Below are 25,175 nucleotides of genomic sequence, written 5' to 3' on the forward strand. Positions count from 1 at the left end.
GAACTGGGATTGGACTGGGATTGGATTGGTTTGAACTGGGATGAGCTGGGATTGAACTGGTTTGAGCTGGGATTGGACTGGTTTGAACTGGGATTGGACTGGGATTGAACTGGGATTGGACTGGGATTGGACTGGGATTGGACTGGTTTGAGCTGGGATTGGACTGGGATTGGACTGGTTTGAACTGGGATGAGCTGGGATTGAACTGGTTTGAGCTGGGATTGGACTGGTTTGAACTGGGATTGGACTGGGATTGGATTGGTTTGAGCTGGGATGAGCTGGGATTGAACTGGGATTGGACTGGTTTGAACTGGGATGAGCTGGGATTGGACTGGGATTGAACTGGTTTGAACTGGTTTGAGCTGGGATTGGACTGGTTTGAACTGGGATTGGACTGGGATTGGACTGGTTTGAACTGGTTTGAACTGGTTTGAACTGGGATTGAACTGGTTGGAGCTGGGATCCTTCCCCACCCCCACCCCACACCCGGCCCTTCCTCACCTCCATCCTCATCCTCATCTTCATCATCCTCAGTCCAGCCCTTCCTTCATCTTCATCTTCATCTTCATCTTCATCTTCATCTTCATCATCTTCATCCTCATCCATCCCCCCATCCCTCCCATTTCCCCCCAATTTTTCTCCCCATTTTTCCCATTTTCCCCCCAATTTCTCCCCCCAATTTTCCCTTTTTTTCTCCCCAATTTTCCCATTTTTTATCCCCAATTTCCCCATTTCCCCCCATTTTTATCCCAATTTCCCATTTTTCCCATTTTTATCCCAATTTTCCAATTTTTTTATCCCAAATTTCCCCATTTCCCCCAATTTTTATTCCAATTTTCCCATTTTTATCCCAATTTTCCCATTTTTATCCCAAATCTCCCCAATTTTTATCCCAATTTTCTCATTTTTATCCCAAATTTCCCCATTTTCCCCCATTTTTATCCCAATTTTTCCATTTTTTCATCCCAAATTTCCCAATTTTTACCCAATTTTCCCATTTTTTTTTATCCCAATTTTCCCCATTTTCCCCCATTTTTATCCCAATTTTCCATTTTTTCCCATTTTTATCCCAATTTTCCCATTTTTAACCCAATTTTCCCATTTTTCTCCCCAATTTCGCCTCCCCCCTCCCCCCCCCCCCCGCTCCCGCCCGCGCTGGGAACAATGGGGGGGGGGGAGGGGCACCCAAAATGGGGGAGGGGGCACCCAAAAATTTGGGGGGGGGGGGGGAATTTAAAATTGGGGGCGGGGGGCGCCCAAAAATGGGGAGAGAAACCCAAAAATTGGGGGAGGGGGAACCCAAAATTGGACGGGGGGACCCAAAAATTTGGGGGGGGGGCGCTCGGGAACCCCAAAATTTGGGGGGGGGGCACCCAGAGGACCCAAAAAATCGAAGGGGGGGCACCCAAAATTTTGGGGGGGGGACCCAAAAAATCGGGGGGGGGGACCCAAAATTTGGGGAGGGAATCCAAAAATGGGGGGGGGGGACCCAAAAAAATTGGGGGGGCACCCAAAATTGTGGGTGAGACCAAAAAAAACTGGGGGGGGGGACACAAAAAATCGGGGGGGGGGGGCGAACCCAAAAAATTGGGAGGGGGGGAAAAAATTGGGGTGGGGACCCAAAATCTGGGGGGGGGAACCCAAAAAAATTTGGGGGGGGGGACCCAAAAAATCGGGGGGGGGGGGCGTCCAAAAAGCCCCAAAAATGAGGCCGGGCCCCTCCCCCCCGTCACTGCCGGAATTTTGGGGAGCCCCCTGGAAATTTTGGGGACCCCCCCCCGGATTTGGGGCCCCCCCGCGGCGGTTCCGGTTCCGGTTCCGGTTCCGGTTCCGGTTCCGGTTCCCCCCCCCCGGTAATTGCTGAGCAAAGAACGGGCGGGGCCGGGGCGGCCTCACCTGGGCGCACCTGGCGCGCCCCAAAAAAATCTGGGACACCCCCCCAAAAAAAAATGGGATCCCCCAAATTCCTGGGACCCCAAAAAATCCCCCCCCAAAATCCCCCCAAAAAATCCCCCAAAATCCTGGAAAATTCCCCCAAAATCCCAAATTTCCCCCAAAATCCCCCCAAAAATCCCCCCCAAATGCTGGAAAATTCCCCCAAAAAAACCCCAAATTTGGGGCACCCGGAGGCTCCCAAATCACCTGGGCGCACCCAAAAAATTGGGGATCCCCCAAATTCCTGGGACCCCAAAAATCCCCCCCCCCCCAAATCCCCCAAAATTCCCTCCCAAAATCCCAAATTTTGGGCACCTGGAGGTTCCCAAATCACCTGGGAGCCCCCAAAATTCCCGGAAAAATCCCAAATTTGGGGCAGAGCTGGACTGGGAGCACTGGGATTGAACTGGGATTGAACTGGGATGGACTGGGATGGACTGGGATGGAACTGGGATGGACTGGGATTGAACTGGGATGGACTGGGACAGACTGGGATGGACTGGGAGCACTGGGATTGAACTGGGATTGAACTGGGATGGACTGGGATGGACTGGGAGCACTGGGATTGAACTGGGATGGACTGGGATTGAACTGGGATGGACTGGGATGGACTGGGATTGAACTGGGATTGAACTGGGATTGAACTGGGATGGACTGGGATGGACTGGGATTGAACTGGGATTGAACTGGGATGGACTGGGATGGACTGGGATTGAACTGGGATTGAACTGGGATGGACTGGGGTGGACTGGGATTGAACTGGGATGGACTGGGATTGAACTGGGATTGAACTGGGATGGACTGGGATGGACTGGGATTGAACTGGGATTGAACTGGGATGGACTGGGGTGGACTGGGATTGAACTGGGATGGACTGGGATTGAACTGGGATGGACTGGGACGGACTGGGAGCACTGGGATCACAGCTGGAGTCAAACTGGGAGCACTGGGAGGGAACTGGGAGGGAATGAGAGTGAACTGGGAGTTACTGGGAGCACTGGGATCACAGCTGGAGTCAAACTGGGAGCACTGGGAGGGAACTGGGAGGGAACTGGGAGGGACTGGGGTCATTTTAAGGAGCGCGGGAAAGCCGCCGCGGGGCACGACGGGAATTGTAGTCCAGGAATCAACACGGCTCTGTGGGTCGTGGGGCACGACGGGAGTTGTAGTCCCGGAAGTGGCTGCTCAGCGCCCCCTCTCGCCCTGACCCTACATTCAGGGCACTGGTTTGAACTGGGATGAACTGGGAGGCACTGGGAGGGTACTGGGGTGAACTGGGAGGCACTGGGATGAACTGGGAGGCACTGGGAGGGCACTGGGATGAACTGGGAGGCACTGGGATGAACTGGGAGGGTACTGGGATGAACTGGGAGGCACTGGGAGGGCACTGGGATGAACTGGGAGGGTACTGGGATGAACTGGGAGGCACTGGGAGGCACTGGGAGGCACTGGGAGGGTACTGGGGTGAACTGGGATGAACTGGGAGGCACTGGGATGAACTGGGAGGCACTGGGAGGCACTGGGATGAACTGGGAGGGTACTGGGATGAACTGGGAGGCACTGGGATGAACTGGGAGGGTACTGGGATGAACTGGGAGGCACTGGGAGGGTACTGGGATGAACTGGGAGGGCACTGGGATGAACTGGGAGGCACTGGGATGAACTGGGAGGGTACTGGGATGAACTGGGAGGCACTGGGAGGGCACTGGGATGAACTGGGAGGGTACTGGGATGAACTGGGAGGCACTGGGAGGCACTGGGAGGCACTGGGAGGCACTGGGAGGGTACTGGGGTGAACTGGGATGAACTGGGAGGCACTGGGATGAACTGGGAGGCACTGGGATGAACTGGGAGGGTACTGGGATGAACTGGGAGGCACTGGGATGAACTGGGAGGGTACTGGGATGAACTGGGAGGCACTGGGAGGGTACTGGGATGAACTGGGAGGCACTGGGCTGTGCTGGGAAGGGCGCTTAGGGGCGCTGGGATGAACTGGGCTGAACTGGGCGGAACTGGGAGGAACTGGGAAGGGCACTGGGCGGAACTGGGCTAAACTGGAAAGGGCACTTTGGGGCACTGGGCGGAACTGGGATGAACTGGGATGAACTGGGAGGGACTGGGAGGGACTGGGAGGCCCTGGAAGGGGAACTGGGCTGAACTGGGAGGAACTGGGCTGAACTGGGAGGCCCTGCAGGGGGAACTGGGAGGAACTGGGCTGAACTGGGAGGGACTGGAATTAACTGGGAGGGACTGGGAAAGGCACGGGGCTGAACTGGGCTGAACTGGTCTGAACTGGGATTTAAAGGCCGCAGCTCCTTCCTCCCCCTCCTCCTCCTCCCGATGGAGCGGCTGCTGCCGCTGCTGCTGCTGGCCACTGGTTTGTACTGGTTTATACTGGTTTGTACTGGTTTGGGCTGGGGGGGCACTGGGAGGCCACTGGGAGCGAACTGGGGGGGCACTGGGAGCTGCTGGTTTGTACTGGTTTATACTGGTTTGGGCTGGGGGCACTGGGAGGCTGCTGCTGCTGGCCACTGGTGTGTACTGGTTTATACTGGTGTGTACTGGTTTGTACTAGTTTGAACTGGGAGGCACTGGGAGCAAACTGGGGGGCACTGGGAGGGACTGGTTTGTACTGGGGGGCACTGGGGGGCTGCTGCCGGCCACTGGTGTGTACTGGTGTGGACTGGTTTGGACTGGGAGCACTGGGAACAAACTGGGAGCAAACTGGGGGGGGGGCACTGGGAGCTGCTGGTTTGTACTGGGAGAGACTGGAGGGCACTGGGAGGGAAGTGGGAACAAACTGGGAATGAACTGGGAGCACTGGGAGGGAAGTGGAATTGAACTGGGGTGAACTGGGAGGGACTGGGAGGACACTGGGCCATACTGGGATGGAGCCAGAGGTGAACTGGGAGCACTGGGAGGACACTGGGAGTGAACTGGGAGCACTGGGAACAAACTGGGAGCACTGGGAGGACACTGGGAGTGAACTGGGAGCACTGGGAACAAACTGGGAGCACTGGGAGGGAAGTGGAATTGAACTGGGAGCACTGGGGGGACACTGGGAGTGAACTGGGAGTGAACTGGGAGCACTGGGAGGACACTGGGAGCACTGGGAACAAACTGGGAGCACTGGGAGGACACTGGGCCATACTGGGATGGAGCCAGAGGTGAACTGGGAGCACTGGGAGGACACTGGGAGTGAACTGGGAGTGAACTGGGAGCACTGGGAGGACACTGGGAGCACTGGGAACAAACTGGGAGCACTGGGAGGGAAGTGGAATTGAACTGGGAGCACTGGGAGGACACTGGGCCATACTGGGATGGAGCCAGAGGTGAACTGGGGACACTGGGAGTGAACTGGTTTGAACTGGGAGGGACTGGGAGGGACTGGGGTGAGTGGGAGGCAATGGACAGGGTGAACTGGTTCGTACTGGGAGGGTGAACTGGGGGCACTGGGAGGGACTGGGAGGGAACTGGGGACACTGGTTTGAACTGGGAGCACTGGGAGGGGTCTGGGAGGTTACTGGGATGAACTGGGAGGGACTGGGAGGTCATTGGGAGGTCACAGGTCTGTACTGGTTTCTACTGGTTCTAACTGGCCTGTACTGGTTCTAACTGGTCCGTACTGGTCCATACTGGTTCCTACTGGTCCATACTGGTCCATACTGGTTTCAACTGGTCCGCAGCGGCCGCGGGGGCAGACGAGAACTGGGGAGGCACTTTGGGGTACTGGGAGAGCACCAGTCCAAACTGGTGTGTACTGGTTTATACTGGTCCAGATTGGTTTCTACTGGTTTCTACTGGTTCTAACTGGCCCGTACCGGTTCTAACTGGTCCGTACTGGTCCGTACTGGTTTTAACTGGTCCGCAGCGGCCGCGGGGGCGGACGAGAACCGCATCGTGGGCGGGGCCAGGTGCGAGCGGCGGCGCCACCCGTACCAGGTGCTGCTGCTGCAGCCAGGGGGCGCCATCCACTGCGGGGGGGTCCTGATCGGCCGCAGCTGGGTCCTGACAGCGGCACACTGCCACAGCGACAGGTGAGGCACACCTGGGCACACCTGGGCACACATAGGGACAGCTGGAAACACACCTGGGCACACACCTGGGGGGCGCCATCCACTGCGGGGGGGTCCTGACAGCGGCACACTGCCACAGCGACAGGTGAGGCACACCTGGGCACACCTGGGCACACACCTGGGCACACCTGGGGGGCTCCATCCACTGCGGGGGGGTCCTGACAGCGGCACACTGCCACAGCGACAGGTGAGGCACACCTGGGCACACCTGGGCACACACCTGGGTACACCTGGGGACAGCTGGGCACACCTGGGTACACATAGGGACAGCTGGGAACACACCTGGGCACACCTGGGTACACATAGGGACAGCTGGAAACACACCTGGGCACACCTGGGCACACCTGGGTACACACAGGGACAGCTGGAAACACACCTGGGCACACCTGGGTACAGCTAGGGACAGCTGGGAACACACCTGGGCACACCTGGCACACCTGGGGACAGCTGGGAACACCTGGGCACACACCTGGGCACACCTGGGCACACCTGGATACAGCTGGGCACACACCTGGGCACACACCTGGGTACAGCTGGGCACACACCTGGGCGCACACCTGGGCACACCAAGTCTCACCTGTCCCGCTATAAACCCCCATTTACCTGTTCCAGGTGAGCTCACCTGTGCTCACCTGTCCCACTATAAACCCTCATTTACCTGTCCCAGGTGAGCTCACCTGTGCTCACCTGTGCTCACCTGTGCTCACCTTTACCTGTCCAGCCCCCTGCGGGTCCTGCTGGGCGAGCACAACCTGAAGGAGCGCGAGGGGGCGGAGCAATGCCTCACCTGGGCGCGCGCCTTCGTGCACCCGCGCTACCAGCCCGGCCGCCATGACAGTGACGTCATGCTGCTGCGCCTGCGCAGCCCCGCCCACCTGAGCCCCAGCGTGCGGCCCGTGGCGCTGCCCCGCAGGTGTCCCCAGGTAGGGGACAGGTGCGTGGTGTCCGGGTGGGGCAGCACCCGCAGCCCGCAAGGTGAGACACCTGGGGGACAGGTGAGGGGTGGGAGGGACAGGTGAGGGGCTGGGGGCACACCTGGGGGACAGGTGAGGGGTGGGAGGGACAGGTGAAGGGGTGGGGGCACACCTGGGGGACAGGTGAGGGGTGGGAGGGACAGGTGAGGGGCTGGGGGCACACCTGGGGGACAGGTGAGGGGTGGGAGGGACAGGTGAGGGGCTGGGGGCACACCTGGGGGACAGGTGAGGGGGTGGGAGGGACAGGTGAGGGGGTGGGGACACACCTGGGGGACAGGTGAGGGGTGGGAGGGACAGGTGAGGGGCTGGGGGCACACCTGGGGGACAGGTGAGGGGGTGGGGGCACACCTGGGGGACAGGTGAGGGGCTGGGGACACACCTGGGGGACAGGTGAGGGGTGGGAGGGACAGGTGAGGGGCTGGGGGCACACCTGGGGGACAGGTGAGGGGGTGGGGGCACACCTGGGGGACAGGTGAGGGGCTGGGGACACACCTGGGGGACAGGTGAGGGGGTGGGGGGGGCAGGGGACACCTGGAGGGGTCAGAAAAGCGGGACAGGTGGGGGAGGGGACACCTGGGGGGCGACAGGTGAGGGGATGGGTGGGGACAGGTGAGGTATGGAGGGGTTGGGAGGGGACAGGTGAGCGACAGGTGAGACCAGGGTGGGGACAGGTGAGGGGGGACGGGGAGGGACAAATGAGGAACATGGGGGGGGGCAGGTGACACCTGTCCTGCACCTGTCCCCTTCATCCCTACCTGTCCCTCACCTGTCCTCACCTGTCCCCGGCTGCTCTCACCTGCGCCAGGTGCGTTCCCGGACGTGCTGCAGTGTGGGGAGGTGTTCACCTGGTCCAACGCCGACTGCGCTCACCTGTACCCAGGTGCCATCACTCCCAACATGCTTTGCGCCGGCGGCCGCGCCGGTGACAGCACCGACTCCTGCCAGGTGCGGCCAGGTGTGGGGGAGGCACACCTGAGAGGGTGGGGGAGGGCTCAGGTGTGGGGGGGGACTCACCTGCGGGGGGGGAATGGAGGTGGGACACACCTGGGGAACACCTGGGGGGACTCACCTGTATTGGGGGAGGGGTTGGACTCACCTGTCTGGGGGGGAATGGAGGTGGGACACACCTGGGGAACACCTGGGGGGACTCACCTGTACTGGGGACACCTGGGGGGACTCACCTGTCTGGGGGGGAATGGAGGTGGGACACACCTGGGGGCACTCACCTGTGTGGGGAAGGAGGGAGGGGGTGGGACTCACCTGTATGGGGGATAATGGGTGAGAAACACCTGGGGGAACTCACCTGTATTGGGGACACCTGGGGGACTCACCTGTATGGGGGGGAATGGGAGTGAGAAACACCTGGGGCAACTCACCTGTCTCTTACCTGTCCCACCTGCCTCACCTGTCCCACCTGTCTCACCTGTCCTAGGGTGACTCCGGGGGCCCGCTGGTGTGCGAGGGGTACCTGCAGGGCGTGGTCTCCTGGGGGCTGCAGGTGTGCGGCCAGCAGGGCAAGCCAGGTGTGTACAGCCGGGTGTGCGCCTTCACCACCTGGATCCGCCGCACCATCCGCGCCAACGGCGGAGACTGAGACACCTGGGCGCACCTGAGACACCTGGGGGGCACCTGGAGAGCACCTGGGGGGCACCTGGATGCACCTGGGGGGCTCCTTGACCTGTCCTGTAACACCTGGGAGGCTGCTTGGCCTCATCTGTGACACCTGGGAGGCTCCTTGTGACACCTGGGGCTCACCTGGAGCACCTGGGGGGTACCTGAGGGGCTCCCTGACCTCACCTGTAACACCTGAATGGCTCCTTTTAACACCTGAGTGGTTTCTTGACTTTACCTGCAACACCTGGGGGGCTCCTTGTAACACCTGGGGGGCACCTGGGGGTCACCTGGCACACCTGAGCACACCTGGAGTGCGCCTGGGTTGGGGCTGGATGTCACGTGAAAGCCCCCAAATCCTCCCCCGCGAGGAAAAGTGAGGGAAAAAGGCGGGAAATGGGAATTCTGAGGGAGAAACGGCGGGAAACGTGAGGGGAAAATGGGAATTTTGAGGGGAAAACACTGGGAAACGTGAGGGGAAAATGGTGGGAAATGTGAGGGGAAAATGGGAATTTTGAGGGGGAAACGTGAGGGGAAAATGGGAATTTTGAGGGGAAAGGGTGGGAAACGTGAGGGGAAAATGGGAATTTTGAGGGGAAAAATGGTGGGAAACGTGAGGGGAAAATGGTGGGAAATGTGAGGGGAAAATGGTGGGAAACATGAGGGGAAAATGGGAATTTTGAGGGGAAAATGGTGGGAAACATGAGGGGAAAATGGGAATTTTGAGGGGAAAACGCTGGGAAATGTGAGGGGAAAATGGGAATTTTGAGGGGAAAATGGGAATTCTGAGGGGAAAATGGTGGGAAACGTGAGGGGGAAATTGGAATTTTGAGGGAAAAATGGTGGGAAACGTGAGGGGAAAATGGGATTTTTGAGGGGGAAATGTGAGGGGAAAATGGGAATTTTGAGGGGAAAGCGCTGGGAAATGTGAGGGGAAAATGGGAATTTTGAGGGGAAAAATGGTGGGAAACATGAGGGGAAAATGGTGGGAAATGTGAGGGGAAAATGGTGGGAAACATGAGGGGAAAATGGGAATTTTGAAGGGAAAGGGTGGGAAACATGAGGGGAAAATGGGAATGTTGAGGGGAAAACGGCGGGAAACGTGAGGGGAAAATGAGAATTCTGAGGGGAAAACGGCGGGAAACGTGAGGGGAAAATGGAGAGAAAAGTGAGGAAAACGTGAGAGGAGAAAGGATGGGAAACGTGAGGGGGAAAGATGGGAAAAGTGAGGAAAGAAAGGTGAGGAACATGAGGGGAAAACAGTGGGGAAAGTGAGGGGGAAATGGCGGGAAAACGTGAGGGGAAAAAAAGGTGGGAAACGTGAAGGGAAAAGGGTTGGGAATTGTGAGGGGAAAATGGAGGGAAATGTGAGGGGAAAATGGAGGGAAAAGTGAGGAAAATGTGAGGGGAAAAGGAAGACAAACACGAGGGGGAAAATTAGGGAAATGTGAAGAGGGAATGAGGGAAATTTGAGGGGAAAAGAGCGGAAAATTTGAGGATAAAACGGGCAGGAAATGTGAGGGGGAAAAAGTGGGAAACATGAGGGGGAAAATGGGAATTTTGAGGGGAAAAGTGAGGGAAATGTGAAGGGGAAAAGGTGGGAAACGTGAGGGGAAAGTGGTGGGGGAAAAATGAGGGGAGAAAAGGCAGGAAACATGAAGGGAAAAGGGTTGGGAATTGTGAGGGGAAAATGGAGGGAAACGTGAGGAAAACGTGAGGGGGAAAGGATGGGAAACATGAGGGAAATGTGAGGGGGAAAATGAGGGAAATTTGAGGGGAAAAGAGGGGAAAAATTGAGGATAAAATGGGCAGGAAATGTGAGCGGGAAAGGTGGAAAACATGACGGGGAAAATGCGGGAAATGTGAGGGGAAAAGGTGGAAGATGTGAAGGGACAAAGGATGGGAATTGTGAGGGGAAAATGGAGGGAAACATGAGGGGGGAAAGGATGGGAAACATGAGGGGAAAATGGAGGGAAACGTGAGGGGAAAATGGAAGGAAACGTGAGGGGAAAATGGAGGGAAACGTGAAGGGAAAATGGAGGGAAACGTGAAGGGAAAATGGAGGGAAATGTGAGGAGGAAATGGAGGGAAACGTGAGGAAAACGTGAGGGGGAAAGGATGGGAAACATGAGGGAAATGTGAGGGGGAAAGAGCAGAAAATTTGAGGATAAAATGGGCAGGAAACGTGAGGGGAAAAGGTGGAAAATGTGAAGGGAAAAGGGTTGGGAATTGCGAGGGGAAAATGGAGGGAAACGTGAGGGGAAAATGGAGGGAAATGTGATGGGAAAATGTGAGGAGGAAATGGAGGGAAACGTGAGGAAAACATGAGGGGGAAAATGGGAGAAACATGAGGGGGGAAATGGAGGAAAACATGAGGGGAAAATGGAGGAAAACATGAGGGGAAAATGGGAGAAACATGAGGGGGAAATGGAGGAAAACATGAGGGGAAAATGGAGGAAAACATGAGGGGAAAATGGAGGAAAACATGAGGGGAAAATGGAGGAAAACATGAGGGGAAAATGGAGGAAAACATGAGGGGAAAATGGAGGGAAATGTGAGGAGGAAAATGGAGGGAGACATGAGGGGGAAATGTGAGGAGGAAATGGAGGGAAATGTGAGGAAAACATGAGGGGGAAATGAAAGAAACGTGAGGGGGAAAATGGAGGGAAACGTTGAGGGGGAAATGTGAGGAGGAAATGGAGGGAAATGTGAGGGCAAAAATGAGGGAAATGTGAGGGGAAAATGGAGACAAACGTGAGGGAGGAAATGGAGGGAATTGTGAAGAAATGAGGGGGAAACGAGGGAAATGTGAAGGGGAAACAGGAGGGAAACCTGAGGGGAAAAGGGTGGGAAATTTGGGGACAAAAAAGTTCGAAACCTGAGGGGAAAAGGCTCCCGGTTGGCTCCCAGTGCTCCCAGTGCTCCCAGTGCTCCCAGTTGGTTCCCAGTTGGCTCCCAGTTGGCTCCCAGTTGGTTCCCAGTTGGCTCCCAGTTGGCTCCCAGTGCTCCCAGTTGGCTCCCAGTTGGCTCCCAGTTGGCTCCCAGTTGGCTCCCAGTGCTCCCAGTTGGTTCCCAGTGCTCCCAGTTGGTTCCCAGTTGGTTCCCAGTTGGCTCCCAGTGCTCCCAGTTGGTTCCTAGTGCTCCCAGTTGGCTCCCAGTGCTCCCAGTTGGCTCCCAGTGCTCCCAGTTGGTTCCCAGTTGGCTCCCAGTTGGCTCCCAGTTGGCTCCCAGTTGGTTCCCAGTTGGCTCCCAGTGCTCCCAGTTGGCTCCCAGTTGGTTCCCAGTTGGTTCCCAGTTGGCTCCCAGTTGGCTCCCAGTGCTCCCAGTTGGCTCCCAGTTGGTTCCCAGTTGGCTCCCAGTGCTCCCAGTTGGCTCCCAGTTGGCTCCCAGTTGGTTCCCAGTTGGTTCCCAGTTGGCTCCCAGTGCTCCCAGTTGGTTCCCAGTGCTCCCAGTTGGCTCCCAGTGCTCCCAGTTGGTTCCCAGTGCTCCCAGTTGGTTCCCAGTGCTCCCAGTTGGCTCCCAGTTGGCTCCCAGTGCTCCCAGTTGGTTCCCAGTGCTCCCAGTTGGCTCCCAGTTGGTTCCCAGTTGGCTCCCAGTGCTCCCAGTTGGTTCCCAGTTGGCTCCCAGTTGGCTCCCAGTGCTCCCAGTTGGTTCCCAGTTGGCTCCCAGTGCTCCCAGTTGGCTCCCAGTGCTCCCAGTTGGTTCCCAGTTGGCTCCCAGTGCTCCCAGTTGGCTCCCAGTGCTCCCAGTTGGTTCCCAGTTGGCTCCCAGTGCTCCCAGTGCTCCCAGTGCTCCCAGTGCAGCTCTGCCCCCCCCCCCAGTGCCACCAATGACCTCACCCCCCTCCCCAGCCAATCAGACAACGCGAAGGGGGCGGAGCCAGATGCGCTCTGAGCTCTGATTGGTCTTTATTGCAAAGGGAGGGGTCAGCGGCCGCTCCGGCCGCCCCGGTGACCGCTGGCGTCCGGGCCCAGCTCCGAGTGACCACAGGTGAGCAGGGGGGGTTTGGGGGGTCACAGGAGGGACTGGGGGGTCAGGGGTCACTCAGGGGGTCAGGGGTCACTCGGGGGGGTCAGGGGTCACACGAGGGGTCAGTGGTCACTTGGGGGGGTCAGGGGTCACACGAGGGGTCAGTGGTCACTTGGGGGGGTCAGGGGTCACACAAGGGGTCAGTGGTCACTTGGGGGGTCAGTGGTCACTCAGGGTGGTCAGCGGTCACTCGGGGCGGTCAGCGGTCACTCCGGCCGTCAGCGGTCACTCAGGGTGGTCAGCGGTCACTCGAGGGGGCCAGCGGTCACTCAGGGCTGTCAGCGGTCACTCAGGGCTGTCAGCGGTCACTCGGGGCGGTCAGCGGTCACTCCGGCGTCAGCGGTCACTCGGGGTGGTCAGCGGTCACTCAGGGCTGTCAGTGGTCACTCGGGGGTCAGCGGTCACTCAGGGTGGTCAGCGGTCACTCAGGGCGGTCAGCGGTCACTCAGGGCGGTCAGCGGTCACTCGGGGCGGTCAGCGGTCACTCTGGGTCACAGGAGGGGTCAGCGGTCACTCGGGGGGCTCAGCGGTCACTCAGGGCTGTCAGCGGTCACTCAGGGCTGTCAGCGGTCACTCGGGGGGCTCAGCGGTCACTCGGGGGGTCAGCAGTCACTCTGGCTATCAGCGGTCACTCCGGCCGTCAGCGGTCACTCTGGGCCGCAGGAAGGGTCAGCGGTCACTCGGGGGGCTCAGTGGTCACTCGGGGGCTCAGTGGTCACTCAGGGCTGTCAGCGGTCACTCGGGGGGCTCAGTGGTCACTCGGGGGGCTCAGCGGTCACTCAGGGCTGTCAGCGGTCACTCGGGGGGGTCAGCGGTCACTCAGGGTGGTCAGCGGTCACTCTGGGTGGTCAGCGGTCACTCGGGGGGGTCAGTGGTCACTTGGGGCTGTCAGTGGTCACTCGGGGGGGTCAGCGGTCACTCGGGGGGTCAGCGGTCACTCAGGGTGGTCAGCGGTCACTCAGGGCGGTCAGCGGTCACTCCGGCGGTCAGCGGTCACTTGGGGGGTCAGCGGTCACTCAGGGCTGTCAGTGGTCACTCGGGGGGTCAGCGGTCACTCGGGGGGCTCAGCGGTCACTCGGGGCGGTCGGTGGTCACTCGGGGCGGTCAGCGGTCACTCCGGCGGTCAGCGGTCACTCCGGGCCGCAGGAGGGGTCAGCGGTCACTCGGGGGGCTCAGCGGTCACTCAGGGCGGTCAGCGGTCACTCAGGGCGGTCAGCGGTCACTCCGGCGGTCAGCGGTCACTCCGGGCCGCAGGAGGGGTCAGCGGTCACTCGGGGGGCTCAGCGGTCACTCGGGGCGGTCGGTGGTCACTCGGGGCGGTCAGCGGTCACTCCGGCGGTCAGCGGTCACTCCGGGCCGCAGGAGGGGTCAGCGGTCACCGCGGAGGCGCCGATGACCGCCCGGATCCAGGCCAGCGCGGGCCGGACGCGGGCGTAGACGCCCGGGCGGCCGGGCTGACCGCAGGGGTGCTCGCCCCAGGACACCACGGCCTGGAGCTGGCCCTGGCACAGCAGGGGACCCCCGGAGTCACCCTGCGGACACGGGGACACCGGGACATCAGGGGACACTGAGGGGACATCGGGGGACATCGGGGGACAGAGGGGACATCGGGGGACATCGGGGGACAGAGGGGACATTGGGGACACTGAGGGGACATCGGGGGACATCAGGGGACATCGGGGGACATCGGGGGACATCGGGGGACAGAGGGGACACTGAGGGGACATCGGGGGACATCGGGGACAGAGGGGACATCGGGGGACATCGGGGGACAGAGGGGACATTGGGGACACTGAGGGGACATCGGGGGACATCAGGGGACATCGGGGGACATCGGGGGACAGAGGGGGACATCAGGGGACATCAGGGGACATCGGGGACAGAGGGGACATTGGGGACACTGAGGGGACATCAGGGGACATCAGGGGACATCGGGGGACAGAGGGGACATTGGGGACATCAGGGGACATCAGGGGACACGGGGGACATCAGGGGACAGAGGGGACATTGGGGACATCAGGGGACATTGGGGACATCAGGGGACATTGGGGACATTGGGGACATCAGGGGACAGTGAGGGGACACGGGGACATCAGGGGACATCAGGGGACATTGGGGACACGGGGGACATTGGGGGACATCAGGGGACATCAGGGGACATTGGGGACATCGGGGACATCAGGGGACATCGGGGGACAGAGGGGACATTGGGGACATCAGGGGACATCAGGGGACAGAGGGGACATTGGGGACACGGGGGACAGTGAGGGGACATCAGGGGACATTGGGGACACTGAGTGGACAGAGGGGACACTGAGGGGACAGAGGGGACATTGGGGACATCGGGGGACACTGGGGACATCAGGGGACATCAGCGGACATCAGGGGACAGAGGGGACACTGAGGGGACATTGGGGACCCCCGGAGTCGCCCTGCGGACACAGGGGACACTCAGAGGACACACAGGTGACACAGGTGACACAGGTGACACAGGTGCCACACAGGTAACAAGGTGACACACAGGTGACACACAGATGACACACAGGTGACACAGGTAACACACAGGTGACACACAGGTGACACAGGTGATACACAGGTGACAAGGTGACACAGGTGACACACAGGTGACCCAGGTGACACACAGGTAACAAGGTGACACACAGGTGACACACAGGTGACCCAGGTGACACACAGGTAACAAAGTGACACAGGTGACACAGGTGACACACAGGTGACACAGGTGACACACAGGTGACACAGGTGACCCAGGTGACACACAGGTGACCCAGGTGACACACAGGTAACAAAGTGACACAGGTGACCCAGGTGACCCAGGTGACCCAGGTGACACACAGGTGAGCCAGGTGTCCCTGGTGCCAGCGCCGCACCTGGCAGGAGTCCTTGCCGCCCTCGGGCACACCTGCGCACAGCATGTCCGGCGTCACCTGCGCGCCGTAGGCGTCGCCGCAGGCGCTGTCCCCGAGCACGGTGACGTTGAGGCACTGCGGCACGGCCGGGTACGACTCTGGGGACACGCACGCACCTGGCACAGGTGGCACTACCTGGGGACACACCTGGGACACACCTGGGACACACCTGGGACACACCTGGCACAGGTGGCACTACCTGGGGACACACCTGGGACACACCTGGGACACACCTGGCACAGGTGGCACTACCTGGGGACACACCTGGCACAGGTGGCACTACCTGGGGACACACCTGGGACACACCTGGGACGCACCTGGCGCAGGTGGCACTACCTGGGGACACACCTGGGACACACCTGGCACAGGTGGCACCGCCCGGGACGCACCTGGCGCAGGTGGCACTACCTGGGGACACACCTGGGGACATCTGGGGACACACCTGGCACAGGTGGCACTACCTGGGGACACACCTGGGACACACCTGGGGACACACCTGAGGACACCTGGGGATACCTGGGACAGGTGGCACTGCCTGGGACACACCTGGCACAGGTGGCACCGCCCGGGACGCACCTGGCGCAGGTGGCACTACCTGGGGACACACCTGGGACACACCTGGGACACACCTGGGGACACCTGGGACACACCTGGGACACACCTGGCACAGGTGGCACCACCCGGGACACACCCGGGGACACACCTGAGGACACCTGGGGATACCTGGGACAGGTGGCACTGCCTGGGACACACCTGGGGACACCTGGGGATACCTGGGACAGGTGGCACCGCCCGGGACACACCTGGGGACACCTGGGACAGGTGGCACCGGGACAGGGACACACCTGGGGCCCTCCCAGTCCCTCCAAACCCCCAAACCAGTATAAACCAGTAACTCCCAGTGCCCCCCAATCCCCTCCCAGTATAAACCAGTCCCCCCCAATCCCCTCCCAATCCCCCCCAGTCCCTCCCAGTCCCTCCCAGTCCCTCCCAGTATAAACCAGTCCCCCCCAATCCCCTCCCAGTCCCTCCCAGTCCCCTCCCAGCCCCTCCCAGTATAAACCAGTCCCCTCCCAGTCCCTCCCAGTCCCTCCCAGTCCCTCCCAGTATAAACCAGTCCCCCCCAATCCCCTCCCAGTCCCCTCCCAGTCCCTCCCAGTATAAACCAGTCCCCTCCCAGTCCCTCCCAGTCCCTCCCAGTCCCTCCCAGTATAAACCAGTCCCCCCCAATCCCCTCCCAATCCCCTCCCAGTATAAACCAGTCCGAACCAGTCCGTACCCTCGGGGCTGCTGGTGCTCCCCCAGCCCATCACGGTGCAGGTGGAGCCGGGGGTGGGCGTGGCCTGGGGCAGGGGGAGGGGCCTCACCTGCGGCCCGCAGGTGAAGGGCGGCTCCACCCTGAGCAGCATCAGGTCGTGGGAGCGGCCGGAGTCGCGGGAGAAATTCCCGGGATTTTGGGGATTTCGGGAGTTTTCCGCGGCCTTGCCGAAGTCCGGGTGCACCACGAGCTCCACGGCGGCGGCGAACTGCTCGTGGCCGCTCACCTGCGCCAGGCTGTGCTCACCTGCGCGCACCTGCAGGTGGCTGTTCCCAGTCCACACCAGTTCACACCAGTCCGGACCAGTCCATCCCAGTTCAAACCAGTAACCCCAGCACTCCCATCAACCCCCGTCCCTGCTCGTGGCCGCTCACCTGTGCTCACCTGTGCTCACCTGCGCCAGGCTGTGCTCACCTGCGCGCACCTGCAGGTGGCTGTTCCCAGTCCACACCAGTTCACACCAGTCCGGACCAGTCCATCCCAGTTCAAACCAGTAACCCCAGCACTCCCATCAACCCCCGTCCCTGCTCGTGGCCGCTCACCTGTGCTCACCTGTGCTCACCTGCGCCAGGCTGTGCTCACCTGCGCGCACCTGCAGGTGGCTGTTCCCAGTCCACACCAGTTCACACCAGTCCGGACCAGTCCATCCCAGTTCAAACCAGTAACCCCAGCACTCCCATCAATCCCCCTCCCTGCTCGTGGCCGCTCACCTGTGCTCACCTGTGCTCACCTGTGCTCACCTGAGCTCACCTGTGCTCACCTGCACGTGGCTGTTCCCAGTTCAGACCAGTTCAGACCAGTCCCCCCCCAGTCCCCCCCCAGTCCCTCCCAGTAACCCCAAACCAGTATAAACCAGTAACCCCAAACCCCCTTTTTACCCCTCCCAATCCCCTCCCAATCCCCTCCCAGTTCATCCCAGTTCCCTCCCAGTCCCTCCCAGTAACTCCAAACCCCAAACCAGTACAAACCAGTAACACCAAACCCCCTTTTTACCCTTCCCAGTCCCTCCCAGTGCCCTCCCAATCCCCTCCCAGTTCCTCCCAGTCCCTCCCAGTATAAACCAGTAACCCCAAACCCCCTTTTCACCCTTCCTAGTCCCCTCCCAGTTCCCTCCCAGTAACCCCAAACTCCAAACCAGTACAAACCAGTAACTCCAAATTCCCTTTTTACCCCTCCCAGTCCCCCCCGGTTCCCTCCCAGTCCCTCCCAGTCCCCCCAGATCCCGTCCCAGTGGCTCCCAGCGCTCCCAGTTTGCCCAGTACGGACCTGGCCCGGCAGTGGGCGGCGCTCAGCACCCACTGGGGGCTCAGCAGCGCCCCCCCGCACACGAACTGGTCAAACTGGAAGAGCCGCACGAGCCCCGCGTGCGCCCCCGGGGGGCACTCGGAGCCCCCCAAAATCCGCCCGGGGTGGGGCCGGGCTGGGGGACGGGGGTGGGGGGGGGGGGTCAGAATTCCCAAAATTCCAAAAATGCCCAAAATTCCCAAAAAATTCCACCCCAAAATTTCAAAAATTCCACCCCAAAATCCCCCAAATTCCCCCCAAAAATCCCTCTCGGAGCACCCCAAAATCCGCCCGGGGTGGGGCCGGGCTGGGGGACGGGGGAGGGGGGGGGTCAGAATTCCCCAAATTCCCCAATTTCCCGAAACATCCATGACGGAATTTTAATCCCCCAAATTTTCCTCAAAATCCCTCCAATTTTCCATAAGACCCCAATTTTCCCCCGTATCTCCCGAAATTCCCCCAAATTTCCCCCCAAAATCGCCCAGATCCCCCCTAAACCTCCCCAAATCCTCCTAAATCCCTCAAATTTTCCCTAAAATGCCCCAAATTTTCCCTAAAATGCCCCAAATTTCCCCCCATATCCCTCACTTTTCCCCCAGACTCCCTCAAATCCCCCAAAATCCCCCAATTTTCCCCCAAATCCCCCAAGTTTCCCCAAAATCCTTCCGTTTTCCTCCCAAATCCCACAAATTTTCCCTAAACCCCCCCAATCCCTCAAATTTTCCTTAAAATCCCCCAAATTTTCCTTAAAATCCCCCAAATTTTCCTTAAAACCCCGTCAAAATTTCCCCCAGAACCCCCAAACCCCTCAGATTATCCCCCAAAATTCCCCCCCCAAATCCCTCAAATTTCCCCTCAGATTTCCCCAAAACCCCCGAATTTCCCGAAAATCCCCCGATTTTCCCCCAAATCCGGGTGCCCCTCACCGGGGGGCAGCAGGAGGAGGAGGAGGAGGACGAGGCCGAGGGGCTCCATGGGGGGGGGAGGGGCGCAGCTGGGGCTTTTTGGGGGGCGCCGCGTGACCCCCATTATTAAAGGGGGCCTCGTTAATGATTAATTAATTAATCGGCCCCTCCCCCACCCCCCGCGGGCGGTGCCGGCGCAGGTGGAGCCTTCCCACCCCTCCCCCACCCCGGGAAAAGAGGATATGGGAGGAATTTTGGGGGGGATTTGGGGCATTTTGGGGTATTTTGAGGGGATTTTTGGGAGATCCCCTGAAATTGCCACCAAAATTCCCCCCAGATTCCTTCAGAATCTCCTCAAAATCCCCTCAAATTCCCCCCAAAAATTCCCCCCAGAAGTCCCTTGGAATCCCCCAAAATTCCCTCGGGATCTCCCCAAAAGCTCCTCAAATTCCCCCCCTAAATTCCCTCTCAAAATTCCCTTGGAGTCTCCCCAAAATTCCCTCAAATTCCCCCCAAAATCTGCCCGAATTTCCCCCTAAATTCCCACAAATTTTCCCCAAAATGCTCTCAAATTCCTTCGACATCTCCCCAAAAATTCCCTCAGAATCTCCCCAAGGTCCTCTGCAATTCCCCCCAAAATTCCCTCGGGAGCTCTCCAAAATTCCAACTAAATCCCCTCAAATTCCCACAAAAATCCGCCAAAATTCCATCGAAATCTCCCCAAAATCCCCTTAAATTCCCCCCAAATTTCCCCAAAAATTCCCTTGGAATCTCCCCAAAATCTCCTCAAATTCCCCCCAAATTTCCCCAAAATTCCCTCGAAGTCTCCCCAAAAATTCCCTCAAAATCTCCCCAAAATCCCCTCAAATTCCCCCCGAATTTCCCCAAAAATTCCCTCGAAGTCTCCCCAAAATCCCCTCTCAATCCCCTCAGATTCCCCCCCGAATTTCCCCAAAATCCCCTCGAAATCTCCCCAAAATTCCACCCCAAATTCCACCCATAATCTCCCGGAATCTCCCAAAATTCCACCCATAATCTCCCGGAATCTCCCCAAAATTCCACCCCAAAATTCCACCCATAATCTCCCGGAATCCCCCCAAAATTCCACCCCAAAATTCCACCCATAATCTCCCGGAATCTCCCCAGAATTCCACCCAAAAATCCCCCAGAACCCCGGCGCGTAGGAAGCCACGCGGAGCCCGGCGTTCCCGGCACATCTTTAATGTCCGCTGGGAGCGCGGCGCCGTGGCCGGCGCCTCCTCAGGTGTCCTCCATGGTCTCGTGGATCCAGCGGGCGTAGCGGCACACCTTGGTGTAGACGCCGGGGCGCCGCGGCTGCCCGCAGCGCTCCATCCCCCACGAGACGATGCCCTGCAAGGCGCCCTCGCACACCAGGGGGCCGCCGGAGTCGCCCTGAGGGGACAGCGCGCGCGCCGTCACCGCCGGGCCGGGGCAGGACTTGGGGGTCTGCCGAGACCTCCTTGGGTTGGCCGAACTCTTGGGTTGGCCGAACTCTTGGGTTGGCCAAACTCTTGGGTTGGCCAAACTCTTGGCTTGGTCAAACTCTTGGGTTGGCCAAACTCATGGGTTGGCCGAACTCTTGGCTTGGCCAAACTCTTGGGTTGGCCAAACTCTTGGGTTGGCTGAACTCTTGGGTTGGTCAAACTCATGGTGGATCTCGTTGGGTTTGGCGAGATGGAACTCATTGGGTTTGGTGATCCCTTGAGTTGGCCAAACTCTTGGGTTGGCCAAACTCTTGGTGGATCTCATTGGGTTTGGCAAGATGGAACTCATTGGGTTTGGTGATCCCTTGAGTTGGCCAAACTCTTGGGTTGGCAAAACTCTTGGGCTGGTCAAACTCTTGGGTTGGCTGAACTCTTGGGTTGGCCGAACTCTTGGGTTGGTCAAACTCTTGGGTTGGCCAAACTCTTGGGCTGCCCAAACTCTTGGGTTGGCCGAACTCTTGGCTTGGCCAAACTCTTGGTGGATCTCGTTGGGTTTGGCAAGATGGAACCCATTGGGTTTGGTGATCCCTTGAGTTGGCCAAACTCTTGGGTTGGCCAAACTCTTGGGTTGGCCGAACTCTAGGGTTGGTCAAACTCTTGGCTTGGTCAAACTCTTGGGTTGGCCAAACTCTTGGGTTGGCCGAACCCTTGGTGGATCTCGTTGGGTTTGGTGAGATGGAACCCATTGGGTTTGTGATCCCTTGGGTTGGCCAAACTCTTGGGTTGGCCAAACTCTTGGTGGATCTCGTTGGGTTTGGCAAGATGGAACCCATTGGGTTTGGTGACCCCTTGGGTTGGCCAAACTCTTGGCTTGGCCAAACTCTTGGCTTGGCCAAACCCTTGGTGGACCTCACTGGGTGTGAAGGCCCCAAACCCAGGTTCTCCTGCACCTTTGACCCCTCCCAGGTGTCCTCAGGTGTGCCCAGGTGTGCCCAGGTGTGCCCAGGTGTACCTGGCAGGAGTCCCAGCCGCCCTGCAGGTGTGCCCAGGTGTGCCCAGGTGTGTCCAGGTGTGTGTCCATGCCCCCCCAGGTGTGCCCAGGTGTGCCCAGGTGTGCCCAGGTGTGCCCAGGTGTGTGTCCATGTCCCCCCAGGTGTGCCCATGCCCCCCCAGGTGTGCCCAGGTGTGCCCAGGTGTATATCCATGCCCCCCCAGGTGTGCCCAGGTGTACCTGGCAGGAGTCCCTGCTGCCCTGCAGGTGTGCCCATGCTCCCCCAGGTGTGCCCAGGTGTGCCCAGGTGTGTCCATGCCCCCCCAGGTGTGCCCAGGTGTGTGTCCATGTGCCCCCAGGTGTGCCCATGTCCCCCCAGGTGTGCCCAGGTGTGCCCAGGTGTATATCCATGCCCCCCCAGGTGTGCCCAGGTGTGCCCAGGTGTGCCCAGGTGTACCTGGCAGGAGTCCCGGCCGCCCTGCAGGTGCCCGGCGCAGATCATGTTGTCGGTGATGGAGCCGGGGTAGAAGCGGCGACACTCGGCCGGGGAGAAGAGCGTGACGTTGACGCACTGCAGCACCTCGGGGTACGTCACTGCGGACACCAGAGTGACCGCTGAGTGACCACTGAGTGACCACTGAGTGACCGCTGAGTGACCACTGAGTGACCACTGAGTGACCGCTGAGTGACCACTGAGTGACCACTGAGTGACTGCTGAGTGACTGCTGAGTGACCGCTGAGTGACCACTGAGTGACCGCTGAGTGACCACTGAGTGACCACTGAGTGACTGCTGAGTGACCGCTGAGTGACCACTGAGTGACCACTGAGTGACCAACCCAGTGACCACTGAGTGACTGCTGAGTGACCACTGAGTGACCGCTGAGTGACCAACCCAGTGACCACTGAGTGACCACTGAGTGACCAACCCAGTGACCACTGAGTGACCACTGAGTGACCACTGAGTGACCACTGAGTGACCGCTGAGTGACCACTGAGTGACCGCTGAGTGACCACTGAGTGACCACTGAGTGACCACTGAGTGACCGCTGAGTGACCACTGAGTGACCGCTGAGTGACCGCTGAGTGACCACTGAGTGACCACCGAGTGACCGCCGAGTGACCACTGAGTGACCAACCCAGTGACCACTGAGTGACTGCTGAGTGACCACTGAGTGACCGCTGAGTGACCACTGAGTGACCACTGAGTGACCACCGAGTGACCGCCGAGTGACCACACCGGTGAGCACACCAGTGACCACTGAGTGACCACTGAGTGACCAACCCAGTGACCACTGAGTGACTGCTGAGTGACCGCAGAGCGACCGCTGACCACTGAGTGACCACCTCAGTGACCAACCCAGTGACCACTGAGTGACCGCCGAGTGACCGCTGAGTGACCACTGAGTGACCACTGAGTGACCGCCGAGTGACCGCTGAATGACCACTGAGTGACCACACCGGTGAGCACCCCAGTGACCACCAGGGGTCCAAAGTGAGCATGAGAGGTCCAAAGTGACCGCGAGATGACCATGACGTGCCCCAGATGACCACAAGATGCCCCAGATGACCACAAGATGACCACGAGGAGGCCAAAATGACCACAAGGAGCCCCAGATGACCACGAGATGCCCCAGATGACCACAAGGAGCCCCAGATGACCACGAGATGACCGCGAGGTGCCCCCTGACGTGCCCCAGATGATCACAAGGAGCCCCAGATGACCACAAGGAGCCCCAGATGACCACAAGGAGCCCCAGATAACCATGAGGAGCCCCAGATGACCACGAGGAGCCCCAGATGACCACGAGGAGCCCCAGATGACCGCGAGGTGCCCCAGATGACCACAAGATGACCACGAGGAGGCCAAAATGACCACAAGATGACCGCGAGGTGCCCCAGATGACCACGAGATGACCACGAGGAGCCCCAGATGACCACAAGGAGCCCCAGATGACCGCGAGGTGCCGCAGATGACCACAAGATGACCACGAGGAGGCCAAAATGACCACAAGGAGCCCCAGATGACCACAAGATGACCACGAGGAGGCCAAAATGACCACGAGATGACCGCGAGGAGCCCCAGATGACCACGAGATGACCGCGAGGTGCCCCCCCGAGGTGCCCCGGACCCCCGGGCAGATGCCACCTACCTTCAGGCGAGGTGGTGGCGCCCCAGCCCGAGGTGACGCAGGCGGTGCCGGGCCGGGGCAGGCACGAGGCCACCGGGATGGGCCGGACGCGGTCGGAGATGGCGGCGGGGGCCAGCAGCTTCAGCAGCATGATGTCGTTGTCCTTGGTGGACGGGTCGTAGCCCGGGTGGGCCACCATGCGGGCCACCATGCGGCGCTGCTCGCCCGCCTCGCGCGCGTACAGCCGGTGCTTGCCCAGGGCCACCGTGGTCACCCTGGGGGCACAGGACAGGTGGGACAGGTGAGGGACAGGTGAGGGACAGGTGGGACAGGTGAGGGACACCTGGGGAACATCTGGGGAACATCTGATGGACATGGGGGACAGGGACAGGTGAGGGACAGCCGGTGCTTGCCCAGGGCCACCGTGGTCACCCTGGGGGCGCGGCACAGGTGGGACAGGTCAGGGACAGGTGAGGGACAGGTGGGACAGGTGAGGGACAGGTGAGGCACAGGTGTGGGACAGGTGAGTAACACCTAAGGAACATCTGGGGAACATCTGAGGGACATCGGAGACAGGGACAGGAACAGGGACAGGTGTGGGACAGGTGAGGGACAGGTGAGGGGACAGGTGAGGGACAGGTGGGACAGGTGAGGCACAGGTGTGGGACAGGTGAGGAACATCTGAGGGACATCGGGGACAGGGACAGGTGAGGGACAGGTGGGACAGGTGAGGGACAGGTGAGGCACAGGTATGGGACAGGTGTGGGACATGGGGGACAGGGACAGGTGAGGCACAGCCGGTGCTTGCCCAGGGCCACCGTGGTCACCCTGGGGGCACAGGACAGGTGGGACAGGTGAGGGACAGGTGAGGGACAGGTGAGGCACAGGTATGGGACAGGTGTGGGACATCGGGGACAGGGACAGGTGAGGGACAGGTGGGACAGGTGAGGGACAGCCGGTGCTTGCCCAGAGCCACCATGGTCACCCTGGGGGCGCGGCACAGGTGGGACAGGTGAGGGACAGGTGGGACAGGTGAGGGACAGGTCAGGGACAGGTGAGGGACAGGTGTGGGACAGGTGAGGGACACCTGGGGAACACCTGGGGAACATCTGAGGGACATCTGAGGGACATGGAGGACAGGGACAGGGACAGGTGAGGGACTGGTGGGACAGGTGAGGCACAGCCGGTGCTTGCCCAGGGCCACCGTGGTCACCCTGGGGGCGCGGCACAGGTGGGACAGGTGAGGGGCACCTGAGGAACACCTGAGGGACATGGGGGACACATGCAGGGGACAGAGAGAGGGACAGGTGGGACAGGTGTGGGATGTGTGTTATCACCCAGGTGTGCCCAGGTGTGCCAAGGTGTGCCCTTACCCAGGTGTGACCAGGTGTGCCCTTACCCAGGTGTGCCCTTACCCAGGTGTGCCAGGTGTGCCCAGGTGTGCTCAGGTGTGCCCTTACCCAGGTGTGGTGCAGTGCGCCGCCGTCACCACCCAGCGCGGAGCCACCAGGACTCCTGTGAGTGCCCCCAGGTGTGCCCAGGTGTGCCCA

General features: G+C 60.0%; 4 protein-coding genes across 5 annotated transcripts; 1 reads left to right on the plus strand and 3 right to left on the minus strand.

Annotated features, from left to right (window-relative positions):
* Positions 1-4,131: 4,131 nt before the first annotated feature.
* On the plus strand, positions 4,132-8,809 carry LOC128782817 (trypsin-like). Its single transcript, XM_053933305.1, has 5 exons — positions 4,132-4,312; positions 5,807-5,972; positions 6,733-6,986; positions 7,791-7,930; positions 8,418-8,809. The coding sequence occupies exons 1-5, from the start codon at positions 4,276-4,278 to the stop codon at positions 8,577-8,579; spliced, it is 759 nt and encodes a 252-aa protein (XP_053789280.1). The 5' UTR covers positions 4,132-4,275; the 3' UTR covers positions 8,580-8,809.
* Positions 4,259-5,617, minus strand: LOC128782815 (DNA-directed RNA polymerase II subunit RPB1-like). Of its 2 annotated transcripts, none has more exons than XM_053933301.1 (2): positions 5,109-5,617; positions 4,259-5,035 (listed from the first exon to the last, which is right to left on the minus strand). In XM_053933301.1, exons 1-2 carry the CDS (start codon positions 5,488-5,490, stop codon positions 4,482-4,484), a joined length of 936 nt encoding a protein of 311 aa, XP_053789276.1. In that variant the 5' UTR covers positions 5,491-5,617; the 3' UTR covers positions 4,259-4,481. The 2 variants fall into 2 exon arrangements, with proteins under 2 accessions (XP_053789276.1, XP_053789275.1); XM_053933300.1 differs by having other exon boundaries at positions 4,259-4,942; positions 4,975-5,616.
* A 5,162-nt stretch (positions 8,810-13,971) lies between the features above and the next one.
* Positions 13,972-19,129, minus strand: LOC128782828 (trypsin-like). Its single transcript, XM_053933316.1, has 5 exons — positions 19,081-19,129; positions 18,137-18,290; positions 16,832-17,136; positions 15,514-15,650; positions 13,972-14,157 (listed from the first exon to the last, which is right to left on the minus strand). The coding sequence occupies exons 1-5, from the start codon at positions 19,127-19,129 to the stop codon at positions 13,972-13,974; spliced, it is 831 nt and encodes a 276-aa protein (XP_053789291.1).
* A 1,142-nt stretch (positions 19,130-20,271) lies between these two features.
* LOC128782819 (kallikrein-14-like) lies at positions 20,272-25,135 on the minus strand. Its single transcript, XM_053933307.1, has 4 exons — positions 25,086-25,135; positions 23,647-23,900; positions 21,953-22,089; positions 20,272-20,472 (listed from the first exon to the last, which is right to left on the minus strand). Exons 2-4 carry the CDS (start codon positions 23,834-23,836, stop codon positions 20,320-20,322), a joined length of 480 nt encoding a protein of 159 aa, XP_053789282.1. The 5' UTR covers positions 23,837-23,900; positions 25,086-25,135; the 3' UTR covers positions 20,272-20,319.
* Between the last annotated feature and the right edge of the window lie 40 nt (positions 25,136-25,175).

This window comes from Vidua chalybeata, assembly GCF_026979565.1.
Source record: "Vidua chalybeata isolate OUT-0048 chromosome 39 unlocalized genomic scaffold, bVidCha1 merged haplotype SUPER_39_unloc_1, whole genome shotgun sequence".
In the NCBI taxonomy this organism is placed as follows: Eukaryota; Metazoa; Chordata; class Aves; order Passeriformes; family Viduidae; genus Vidua; species Vidua chalybeata.

Excerpts from the sequence above, each read along its gene's own strand:
- LOC128782817 (XM_053933305.1), top strand. The coding sequence starts at position 4,276 with ATGGAGCGGCTGCTGCCGCTGCTGCTGCTGGCCACTG. Across the intron at positions 4,313-5,806 it reads GCTGCTGCTGCTGGCCACTG|CGGCCGCGGGGGCGGACGAG; the intron begins GTTTGTACTGGT and ends ACTGGTCCGCAG. Across the intron at positions 7,931-8,417 it reads ACAGCACCGACTCCTGCCAG|GGTGACTCCGGGGGCCCGCT; the intron begins GTGCGGCCAGGT and ends CACCTGTCCTAG.
- LOC128782815 (XM_053933300.1), bottom strand. The coding sequence starts at position 5,490 with ATGACCTCCCAGTCCCTCCCAGTTCATCCCAGTAACCTCCCAGACCCC. Across the intron at positions 4,943-4,974 it reads GTGTCCCCCCAGTGCTCCCA|TTTGTTCCCAGTGCTCCCAG; the intron begins GTTCAATTCCAC and ends CAGTGCTCCCAG.
- LOC128782828 (XM_053933316.1), bottom strand. The coding sequence starts at position 19,129 with ATGGAGCCCCTCGGCCTCGTCCTCCTCCTCCTCCTCCTGCTGCCCCCC. Across the intron at positions 15,651-16,831 it reads GAGCACCAGCAGCCCCGAGG|AGTCGTACCCGGCCGTGCCG; the intron begins GTACGGACTGGT and ends GCGTGTCCCCAG. Across the intron at positions 14,158-15,513 it reads GCGGCAAGGACTCCTGCCAG|GGTGACTCCGGGGGTCCCCT; the intron begins GTGCGGCGCTGG and ends CCGTGTCCGCAG.
- LOC128782819 (XM_053933307.1), bottom strand. The coding sequence starts at position 23,836 with ATGGTGGCCCGCATGGTGGCCCACCCGGGCTACGACCCGTCCACCAAG. Across the intron at positions 22,090-23,646 it reads CGCCACCACCTCGCCTGAAG|TGACGTACCCCGAGGTGCTG; the intron begins GTAGGTGGCATC and ends TGGTGTCCGCAG. Across the intron at positions 20,473-21,952 it reads GCGGCCGGGACTCCTGCCAG|GGCGACTCCGGCGGCCCCCT; the intron begins GTACACCTGGGC and ends CTGTCCCCTCAG.